The following is a 12183-nucleotide window of genomic DNA, read 5'->3' on the forward strand; positions in this document are numbered from 1 at the left end:
GGATGAAGAGCGGGGAGTTCTCAGTGTCCTGGCCAATATTTATCCCTCAACCGACAAAAGAAAAACAGATTATCTAATCATTATTACTTTGCTGTTTGTGGGAGCTGCTGCGCGCAAATTGGCTGTTGCAATGTAGAAAACGCAGCAATGACTACACTTCAAAAGTACTTAATAGGCTGTAATGTGCTTTAAAATGTCCAGTGATCATGAAAAGCACTACATAAATGCAAGTGTTTCTTTGTTGGTTGGTTGAATTTGAATGAAATTAACAGGAATGTTAACTGGAATGTCACACCTACTGGCATTGCATTCATTTTGCAGTTAATCAACATTTTGATTTTAAAATATTTATCCTCGTGTTCAAATTGCTCTATGGCCTTGCCCCTCCCTATCTCTAATCTCCTCCAAACTGTCAACCCTCCAAGTCTGGCTTCTTGAGCATCCCCAATTTTAAAATCACTCCATCATTGGTGGCTATGCCTTCAGTTGCCTAGGCCCTAATCTCTGGAATATCCTTTCTCCACCTCTCGACCCCACTACCTCACTTCCTTCTTTAAGACACTTCTTAAAACCTACTTTTGACCAAGCTTTTGATCATCTGACCTAGTATCCCCTTCTGTGGCTGTGTCATATTTTGTTTTATGTCCTTGTGAAGTGCTTTGGGACTTTTTATGATGTTAGGGGTGCTATATAAATACAAGTTGTTGTTGTGGGCCTAGCAAAATGATAAAAGAGCCTGATTTGCACCCACCCCAGGCAGGGGTGACAATGCAATCAAGGTCTGGGGGTTGGCATTTGATTCTGCATATTAATCATGCCCAGATCTTCTGTTGTGAACACAAATTAATGCAGCTGGCCTTGTCTGGTAACTCCTATCCATACTAACTTTGCTATCTATCTCCTATCTTCTATTTTCAATAAAAAAAATACAAATATTTTGATGAATTTTTATGCATGTTAATGTTAGGTATATTTGGACTGGGGAAATGGACATTCCTTAGTCAGACATTGTTAACCAATAAACTCATTTGCCTTCCCAACCTCAGGAGAAAACTTTCTACTCAGCAATACTTATTTTCCAGAACTCACAACAGAATCTGCTACAAATCTGTAGGCTCCAAACCCCTTTAGTGAGAGTACTGAAACTAAACTGCCACCCTCCCTCCCAAAACTATTAGAAGAGTTCATTGACGTTTCATCAAGACAGCTCCCTCAGAACCAAGATCAGTGAAATGCCACTGGAGGCATTTTGGTGTGAATGCTGTGATGAATACAGTATTGCTTTTTCTGCAGTGCTGGAAGTGTTGGCCCCATTTAGTACAATCTACTTAATGCATTGCTGGATTTTCAGCAATATTAATGAGAACAAAGTACTGAGCCAGGATGGACATTAACCATAACATGCACGTGTGCGTCTTGAAGATACTTCCACGACTTGATAGAATTGTTGCTCAACACAAAATCAAATTTCATATTAAGTAAAACAACAATAAGTATATATGTTTAATTGCATAACTAATTTTTATACAGAAAAATACTTGTGTTACACGGGGTTATTGGAATTCTTGACACAAATGGGGACCTTAGAAGCAAAAAGGTCGAGACCCCCTGACCCAGAACATCAAGGTAACTGGGACATTGAAAGCTATCCTTCCATCTTTTGAAGAGTGCGCTCAGGCTTGCCATGGCAGCTAAAGTTGTTATTTAGAGGTAATGTGAGACAAGACACTCATGACTGGGTTGCAGAAACACATGCAGTTCCTTCTGAAGCCGTACACCTCCAAATAGTGGAACCATCATTCAGTGAGGTACAGAAGACAGTGACAATGCACATTTTGCTAGCAGAGTTGTTCAGCATGCTGCTCATGAGCAACTTCTGGTATCTGCACAGTAATAAATTATTTTGAAATCTCAACACTATCGACATTTTTGTAATTTTGTGTCATTTTCCCACCTCCCCCCACCCTTCCTCTACTCCTAAAGACACCAACTCTTAATGGAGAGGTTCCGTGGATGTCAGTAATGGATACTGGCCCAATTGGCCATTCTACACCAGAGCCCAGACAGCAAGCATCAGAAGGCTTTTCATCAATGGGACCATAGAGCCCCCACTTGTGCACTTTCCAGCACCATACAGCAGTCAGGAGCAGAATACCTGCCCAATTTTCAGCTCCCTAACACTTCGTCCCAACTGAGATCTGCAGAAACTAGAGATTGAACCTAGTCTTGTATGTGCAGATCTCACCATATGACCCAAAGCAGCAGATACTCAAATACTTAAGAAAAAAAAATCAAGATCACAGTTTTTATTAATGCCTTTATTGAATTTACAACACAAAATCCTGTAATAAAAAGTGCCAAGTACATTTAAATGTTCTGAAAATGATTATAATTGAACTTTAATGAAAAACAAATTGAGAGTTCATCTATCAAATGACTAGAAACAGGTTATTTACAACTGGTGGTTTAAAAAACTAGAATCCTTTGCTGGTGGCAGATCTTTTCAATCCTTTGCCAATACCAATTCAGATCGGAAGCCAACTGAACTTAAGAACTCTTCATATAAACTAAGAATCAGTATAACTAAGAGAATGAAATATTTCACAGAACAGCTCCCATTTTAGTGGCACTAGGAAGCAAGATCTTGGCTGCTCAAAATTTGCACAGGTCGTCTCAATTTTTTTTTTTACATCTTCCTATAATTAAACATTGTCACATAGAAGAAATAAAAAAATCCATTTTGAGAAAATATTTCGAATGTAAAGGACCAATCACTGTTCCATGCTGTATTGTAGAGAAAAAAGAATGACACTATTTGACATGCTGCCTCAGAAAACAAGTAGGCACATTTTTATCAATGTGACGTCTATCATCCAACGGATATTGAAAGCTTGGGAGAACAAGATAAAATCAATACTGGTGCTGCTGGCAGCTGCATTATCTACTCAACATCAAGAATTTCTTTCATGAATTAGGAAAATTAATAAATGTCTGGATAAATGATAGAAAGGATAAAACCCAGCTGAGGAGAAACTCACTTGGGTTTTGTTTCCGCGTCTGTCACTTGTCGAATATAGATACTGTCTTCAGGGTGTTCAATTTCACCTTTCTCATACATGTATGATGATGCTATAGCAATTGCAGAGCCATCATTGCTGAAGGCAAGCGACGCAATACTGGTTGGGTAACGGTGGAATTGACATAATCTTTTCTTGTTGAAGGGGTCCCAGATATTCACAAATCCATCAGAGCCACCTAAATTTAAACACCAAAACAAGGAGTTTACTGCAATTTACCGGTTATATTTCTTCTGTCTTTAAAATAAAACACTGCTTTAACTTAATATTTGTTAAATATGATTTCTGTTGGCTTCATTTAAAATTCACTAAAAAGATAACATTTCAATACATTTACCAAAAAGTCAATATATTAAATAAACTCTAAAATAAAAGCAAAATAGTGCAGATGCTGAAAATCAAATAAAAACAAGAACTGCTGGAAATACTCAGCAGGTCTGGCAGCATCTGTGGAGAGAGAAGCAGAGTTAAAGTTTCAGGTCAGTGACCCTTCATCAGAACTGACGAATATTAGAAATGTAAAAGATTTTAAGCAAGTAAAGCAGGGTTGGGGCAAGAAATAACAAAAGAGTTGTTGATAGGACAAGGTCACAGAGAATAACTGTCCTGGTGGTCATGGAACAAAGGCAAACGATATGTTAATGGTGTGGTGAAAGACAAAGCATTAGTACAGAGAGGGTGTCAATTGACTGTATAATGAACAACCCTGGCTCCAAGCACAAACATTAAAAAACAAGTGGGTAGGCACAGTAGAAACAAACTAAACAAACTTATAGTCATAGAGAGATACAGCACTGAAACAGGCCCTTCGGCCCACCAAGTCTGTGCCGACCATTATACTAATCCTACATTAATCCCATATTCCTACCCCATCATCACCTTCCCTCAATTCCCCTACCATCTACCTGTACTAGGGGCAATTTATAATGGCCAATTTACCTATCAACCTGCAAGTCTTTGGCTGTGGGAGGAAACTGGAGCACTCGGCGAAAACCCACGCGGTCACAGGGAGAACTTGCAAACTCCGCACAGGCAGTACCCAGAATTGAACCCGGGTCGCTGGAGCTGTGAGGCTGTGGTGCTAACCACTGCGCCGCCCCATTATCTTAAAATAAGCACAATATAATTTTTATAAATTGAATCCCACTTCTGCTCCTTCTTTCCTTACTTCCCTTCCTTTCCATTCTGTCCTGTTTTAAAAAAAGAGTTTTACTATCCAATCTATCTTTTCTACACTAAAGCAAAATACTGTGGATGCCGGAAATCAAACAAAAACAGAAAATGCTGGAAATATTCAGCAGGTCAGGCTGCATCTCTGAGGAGAGAAATAGAGTTAACATTTCAGGTCAATGAACTTCCATCAGAACAGGCAAAGGTTAGGAATGTAATAGGTTTTGAGCAAGTGACCTTAATTCCATAAGTTTTAAGGTACTTGTGGATAAGGATAAGAGTAGTCCTCGGGTGAAGGTGTTAAATTGGGGGAAGGCTAATTATAACAATATTAGGCAGGAACTGAAGAATTTAGATTGGGGGCGGCTGTTTGAGGGTAAATCAACATCTGACATGTGGGAGTCTTTCAAACGTCAGTTGATTAGAATCCAGGGCCAGCATGTTCCTGTGAGGAAGAAGGATAAGTTTGGCAAGTTTCGGGAACCTTGGATAACGCGGGATATTGTGAGCCTCGTCAAAAAGAAAAAGGAAGCATTCGTAAGGGCTGGAAAGCTAGGAACAGACGAATCCCTTGAGGAATATAAAGACAGTAGGAAGGAACTTAAGCAAGGAGTCAGGAGGGCTAAAAGGGGTTATAAGAAATCATTGGCAAACAGGATTAAGGAAAATCCCAAGGCTTTTTATACGTATAAGAGCAAGAGGGTAACCAGGGAAAGGGTTGGCCCACTCAAGGACAGAGAAGGGAATCTATGTGTGGAGCCAGAGGAAATGGGCGAGGTACTAAATGAGTACTTTGCATCAGTATTCACCAAGGAGAAGGACTTGGTGGATGATGAGCCTAGGGAAGGGAGCGTAGATAGTCTCAGTCATCTCATTATCAAAAAGGAGGTGGTGTTGGGTGTCTTGCAAAGCATTAAGGTAGATAAGTCCCCAGGGTCTGATGGGATCGACCCCAGAATACTGAGGGAGGCAAGGGAAGAAATTGCTGGAGCCGTGACAGAAATCTTTGCATTCTCATTGGCTACAGGTGAGGTCCCAGAGGACTGGAGAATAGCCAATGTTGTTCCTTTGTTTAAGAAGGGTAGCAAGGATAATCTAGGAAATTATAGGCCGGTGAGCCTTACGTCAGTGGTAGGGAAATTATTAGAGAGGATTCTTCGGGACAGGATTTACTCCCATTTGGAAACAAATGGACTTATTAGCGAGAGGCAGCATGGTTTTGTGAAGGGGAGGTCGTGTCTCACTAATTTGATTGAGTTTTTTGAGGAAGTGACAAAGATGATTGATGAAGGAAGAGCAGTGGATGTTATCTATATGGACTTCAGTAAAGCCTTTGACAAGGTCCCTCATGGCAGACTGATACAAAAGGTGAAGTCACATGGGATCAGAGGGGAGCTGGCAAGATGGATACAGAACTGGCTCGGTCACAGAAGACAGAGGGTAGCAGTGGATGGGTGCTTTTCTGAATGGAGGGATGTGACTAGTGGTGTTCCGCAGGGATCAGTGCTGGGACCTTTGCTGTTTGGAGTATATATAAATGATTTGGAGGAAAATGTAGCTGGTCTGATTAGTAAGTTTGCGGACGACACAAAGGTTGGTGGAGTTGCGGACAGTGATGAGGATTGTCAGAGGAGACAGCAGGATATAGATCGGTTGGAGACTTGGGCAGAGAAATGGCAGATGGAGTTTAATCCGGACAAATGTGAGGTAATGCATTTTGGAAGGTCTAATGCAGGTGGGAAGTATACAGTAAATGGCAGAACCCTTAGGAGTATTGAGAGGCAGAGAGATCTGGGCGTACAGGTCCACAGGTCACTGAAAGTGGCAACGCAGGTGGATAAGGTAGTCAAGAAGGCATACGGCATGCTTGTCTTCATCGGTCGGGGCATACAGTATAAAAATAGGCAAGTCATGCTGCAGCTGTACAGAACTTTAGTTAGGCCACACTTAGAATATTGCGTGCAATTCTGGTCGCCACACAACAGAAGGACGTGGAGGCTTTGGAGAGGGTACAGAAGAGGTTTACCAGGATGTTGCCTGGTCTGGAGGGCATTAGCTATGAGGAGAGGTTGGATAAACTCGGATTGTTTTCACTGGAACGACGGAGGTGGAGGGGCGACATGATAGAGGTTTACAAAGTTATAAGCGGCATGGACAAAGTGGATAGTCAGAAGCTTTTTCCCAGGGTGTAAGAGTCAGTTACTAGGGGACATAGGTTTAAGGTGAGAGGGGCAAAGTTTAGAGGGGATGTGCGAGGCAAGTTCTTTACACAGAGGGTGGTGAGTGCCTGGAACTTGTTGCCGGGGGAGGTGGTGGAAGCAGGTACCATAGAGACGTTTAAGAGGCATCTTGACAAATACATGAATAGGATTGGAATAGAGGGATACGGATCCCGGAAGTGCAGAAGGTTTTAGTTTAGGCAGGCATCAAGATCGGCGCAGGCATGGAGGGCCAAGTGGCCTGTTCCTGTGCTGTACTGTTCTTTGTTCTTTGAGAGAGGGCAGGTGGAAAGAACAACTAAAGGGAAGGTTGTCAAAACAGCAGAGGGCAGGAGACATTAAATGACAAAAAATTCCATAGTACAAAGCCAAGTAAAGAAACAAAAGATATATTTGGATGAAGAGTAGATGGCAGTATAGTAATCCAAACACAAAGTAAAGGGATTAAGAAAGAAACGGGGGGGGCGGGAGGGGAAACAACCAGCAAAAAAAAGAAAGAGAAAAAGAAAAATGGGGGCAGAGATTATGAGCTAAAATTATTGAACTCAATGTTGAGTCCAGAAGGCTGTAAAGTGCCCAGGCGAAAGGTGAGGTGGTGTTCATCGAGCTTGCGTTGAGCTTCATTGGAACTCTGTAAAAGGCTATGGACAGAAAGGTCAGAGTGGGAGAAAGGTGCAGAATCAAAATGACAAGAGACAGGAAGATCGGGGTTGCGCTTGTGGACTGAATGGAGATGTTCCACAAAGAGGTCACCCAGTCTGTGTTTAGTCTCCCCAGTGTAGACCACATTGCAAGCAGCAAATACATATACTAAATTGAAAGAAGTACAAGTAATTGCTGTTTCACGTGGAAGGAATGTTTGGGGTCCTGGACGGTGGGAAGGGAGGAGATAAAAGGGAAGGTTTTGCAACTCCTACGTTTGCATGGAAAAAGTGAAGTAGGAAAGGCAGTGGTGTTGGGGTGACTGAGGAGTGTACCTGGGTGTCGCAGAGAGAAAAGGTTCCTTCGGAATGCTGAAAGGGGAGGGGAAGGGAAGATGTTCTGAAGAAAGATCACGACCTGAAATGTTAACTCTGTTTCTCTCTCCACAGATGCTACCTGATCTGCTGAGTATTTCCAGCATTTTCTGTTTTTGGTGGAAGTGAAGATGTATTTGGCAGCGGCATCACGCTGGAGGTGGCAGAAATGGCAGAGGATGATCCATTGAATAGAGGCAGGTGGGGTGGAAGGTGAGGACAAGGGGAACCCTATCATGGTTCTGGAAGAAAGGGGAAGGGGTGAGAGAAGTGCAAGAAATAGATCGGACATGGTACTGGGCCCTGTCAACCACAGTGGTGGGTGGGTTGGGGGGGGTGGTGCGTGAAATGCTCAACTGAATAAAAAAGGAAGACATATTGGATGCACTAGTATGAACGGTTGCATTGTCCGAACAGCTGCGACGGAGACAGAGAAATTGGGAGAATGGAATAAAGTCCTTGTAGGAAGTGGGGTGTGAGGAAGTGTAGTCCGAGGAAGTGTAGTCCATGCACTTGTAGTGAATATTGGTTGATAGCCTATCCCCAGAAATGGAGCCAGAGAAGTCAAAGAAAAGAAGAATTTGAGATGGACTGTGTGAAGGTGAGAAGGGCTGAAATTGGAAACAAAGTCAATGAAATTTTCCAGTTCAGGGAGAGAGCAGGAAGTGGCACCGATACAGTCATCAACATACCAGAAAAAGTGAATAGGACTGGAACAAGGAATATTCCACATATCCCACAAAAAGGCAGGAATAACTAGGACTCATGTGGGTATCAATAGCAACACTTTTTATTTGGAGGATGCGAGTAGAGTTGAAAGAGAAGTTGTTCAATGTGAGAACAAGGTCAGCCAAGTGGAGGAGGGTGGTCGTAGATAACGACTGGTTGGGTCTCTGTTCTAGAAAGAAGTGGAGAGCTCTCAGGCCATCCTGGTGGGGGATGGAGGTGTAGAGGGATTGGATGTCCATGGTGAATGGAAATGGTGAGGGCATTGAAGGAGTCACTGGTGTAGACGGGAAGAAACTGGACATGGGGATTAAAAATTCAAGTCGAGATAGGAAGAAATCAGTTCAGTGGGGCAAGAACAGGCTGAAACAATGGATCAACCAGGGCAGCCTCGTTTGTTGGTTTTGGGAAGGAGGTAGAAGCGGATGCACGCTGTATAGGGTTGGGGAACTATGAGGTTGGAAGCCACAGAGGGAAGGTCTCCAGAGGAGATGAAGTCAGCAGCAGTCCTGGGTACAATGGCTTGATGTTCAGTAGTAAGGTAGGAAGAAGTATCGAGTTGGCGTTCGGCCCCCACTAGGTAGAGGTCGGTACGCCAGACAACAATGGCACCACCTTTGTCAGCAGGTTTGATGACTACGTTAGTGTTGGACCTGAGAGAACGGAGTGCGACAAGTTCAGAGGGAGACAAGTTAGAGCAAGTGAGGGGAGCAGAGAAATTGAGACGGCCAATGTCACGCCGACAGTTCTCAATGAAAAGATTGAGGGAGGGCAAGAGGCCAGATGGGGGGGGTCCAGGTGCAGGAAGAATATTGGCGACGAGTAAAAGGGTCTGCTGAACAAGGGGATGACTCCTGGCCAAAGAAATGGGCACAGAAGCAATGAAGAGCTCAGCATCATGCCAAGCTTGAAATTCATTGAGGAGGGGGTGTAAGGGGATAAAGCGGAATCCTTTGCTGACAGCAGAACATTCAGAGCCAGAGAAGGGAAGGTCAGAGGATTTTGTGAATACACAGCAAGGGGCGAGATTCAAAGAAGAGACAGGGTCAGAGGGAGGGGAAGGGGGAAGGATCCAGAGGGGTTTTGGTACCTAGGAGTTATTGAAGCTTGTGACCCTTCACATCTGAAAGGAAGATTAAAAGTTTTTTTGTTAAAATGCCAGATGAGGCAAAGGATGAAATGAAACTGTGGACCTGGACAGCTTTGAGATAGAGTGAGTTGGTGCTGCTTAAGACAGAGGTTGAGTGTGTACACGTGGCAGTGCATGGTGTAAAGTGTGGATCTTAGGGTGCGGTGAGAACAGTGTTGAGAAATTCTCAATGTCTAGGGGATATCTGTAATCATGGGTGGATCCGAAACACAAAGGGTGGAATTTCAGTTGGAATCCACGCTCGTTTCGATAACTAATTTTCTTAATTTTAAAAAATCTTTTACTGACTCTTTCTGTACATTCTAAAGATGGAAAAAACTTTCAAAATGCTGGCTTTTCCTTGGTTCAAAATCAGTTCTAACATCAGTTTTCTGGCAGATCAAAATCCCATTAAGACTTGCACCACAGATTGGGCAGGGTCCCCATTCCTAACAGATTCTGCAGTATTAGAAGAAATTGGTTTTTAAATGTCAAAAAACTATAATCTTTTATGAAAACCAGATAGCTATTATAGCATTTTTTTAATGTTACTATTATAGCAATCTGGTTTTCACTACATTCATGTAATGGATCAGTTAAACACTTAACCCAGTACCATTTACTACTCTGCTCCAATGCTGTCTAGTTGAACACAGTGTACTATATGACTGACTTACACAGGACTAAATTTCTACTTTCATATTCAATCCCTTGCAAAAATAAGAGGTATCTTTAGCAATTTTCTGAATGCTCCCAGGCTCAACTCCAAACTGCTCTGCTTCCAAACCTCACCGTCAAGACCCAAGATTCCATTCGCTCACTATCTTTCCTGGCATCAACCTGCTATTCCTGTTATTCATCAGTTGTTCCCTGATAGTCTCTCTCTATCTGATCCCAGAACCCATCTAAAACTTGGTACATATATTAGTTGCCATCTTTCTGGACACCATTCTGGAAAGCAGAAACAAATCCAAGTTCCTCTTCTCCACCAACTGTCTGTGCCAAATTGCCATCACCCTCACCTCAAGACTCCAAGGGCTGAATTTTATTAGCGCGCCGCATATCGCAGTGGTGTGCTTTGAAGTTGGCAGCCTTCAGGCACGGATGCACCGTCGCTGAGCCCCCACGGGAGCAGCTGCCCCCGATGATCTAGAGGGGGTGGCTGTTCCATTCCCAGCAACGGCGTATGGCGCCATTTTTATAGGGCTTCAAGCCCTTAAGAAAAAATAAATTTTTAAAGTTACATTTATGTGTATTCTCTTCAGAAAAATAATTAAAAGACAGAGACCCTTTCCCAACCCATGTTTTTTTTAAAAATTGGCCTATATCTCAAAAATCTACTTTATCCCCAACCTGAACTTCCCCCTCCCACCTCGTCACATTTGCCCTTCAACACCTTCCCATCAGCCCCACAGCCAATAAAAAGTGTTCTTCCTGCTTCCCAACCACCCCGCCTTGATAATTTCACTCCTCCCCTCTCTCCACCAGTGTCTTGCCTTGAATCCCCAAACGGAGAATCAGAAGGAGTGGGAATTCCAGCCACCGGCCGAAAATCGGCCGCCCAGTCCAGGCAAATGAAGGCCTTGCCACTTGGCGGCGGGCCCGCATCGAGGTCTCACCGCCGCCGGTAAAACGCAGCGGTGCCTTATCGGCGTCTGGGACTGTGGCAGGCCTCTCCCGGAAGAATTTTCCAAGCCCCCCGCCACGATGCCCAATGCCGGAGGCCTCAAAATTCAGCCCCAAATGTGAGGAACTCAATTTGTGCTCAGAATCAAAGCCAGCTGCACAGCTGTCTCTGGCACCCACCCCCACCCCCACCCCTCCCACCTCTAACACCCAATCCTTCCTCCATCTGACAAAGTCTTCACCTGATCCTAAGTCCTGACAACCCAACTAATTCAGCCCACATTGCCATCCTCAGTCAGTCAGTCTTAAGTGCCTTCAAGCTCAATGATACGTGACACTCACACTCAAACCTCGACTACTTTTCCTTCCTCTCCAAAATCCTGCAACATTGGTTTATCAGGATTTCCTGTTTGAGGCCCTCTAATCCAGCTTCTATTCAGCCCTCAAATAGCATTGGGAAGAATCAAAAATGACACCTTGTGACTCACAGAGGCTCAGTTTCCTCATTCTCCTTCCACATTTTCATACTGATGACCCATCCTTCTCCAACATTTCTCCTCAGCAGTCTGCCTCCACGATGCATTCCTGTTTCTATTCATGTTTAGTGCAATGATGTAACATCACCTCCAATAGTTTATCCTCCCATAACTGCATGCTCACCTCTGGGATATTTCCTAGCTCCACCTGGTCTCCCCTCCTTTCAATCATGCATATGCCACACTCAAAGTTATCACCAAGAAGCACATGATCAACTTCCACGTGCATATCAATAAAACATGCGCATAGATAGACCCTTAATATAATGGGAGATAAATAAGTGAATGGACACCAAAGTAAAAGGAGGAATTAGGGTAAACCTAATAAAATTTAAAAGGTGAATAGGAACAAGGGGGAGGCTCTTGGGAAAGTGCTTTGAAAGAGTTGCACCAAAGAAGCGAAAGGTTCTACCACAAATGGTCAGGGAAAAGAAGGGGGAACAGGCTCAATGGACCCAAGGACATAGAATGAGTTTGCAGAGATAGGGAGAAGGGAGACAGTGGAGGGATTTAGAGCAGTGGTTCGTCAAGTGTAACTTGCGGACCACTGGTGGTCCTCCAGCTGGTCCAAAATGCAAGTCAGTGATGTGCAATGCCATCGCCATAAGAGAACAGGACAGAGCCCTAATCCCAATCACTCATGTAGTGTCACACAACTAGACCAGCTCCCGCTTGTGTGGTACA

General features: G+C 43.6%; 1 protein-coding gene across 1 annotated transcript in view; it reads right to left on the minus strand.

Moving 5' to 3' along the window:
- Positions 1 to 2303: 2303 nt before the first annotated feature.
- bub3 (BUB3 mitotic checkpoint protein) overlaps positions 2304 to 12183 on the minus strand; it is a 44050-nt gene continuing 34170 nt past the window's right edge. Inside the window, exon 7 of the mRNA XM_068052811.1 lies at positions 2304 to 3255. Coding sequence (XP_067908912.1) covers positions 3035 to 3255 — 221 coding nt within the window. The 3' untranslated portion in view covers positions 2304 to 3034. The remainder of the gene's footprint in view (positions 3256 to 12183) is intronic.

The sequence above is a fragment of the Heterodontus francisci genome, chromosome 20 (assembly GCF_036365525.1).
Source record: "Heterodontus francisci isolate sHetFra1 chromosome 20, sHetFra1.hap1, whole genome shotgun sequence".
NCBI lineage: Eukaryota > Metazoa > Chordata > Chondrichthyes > Heterodontiformes > Heterodontidae > Heterodontus > Heterodontus francisci.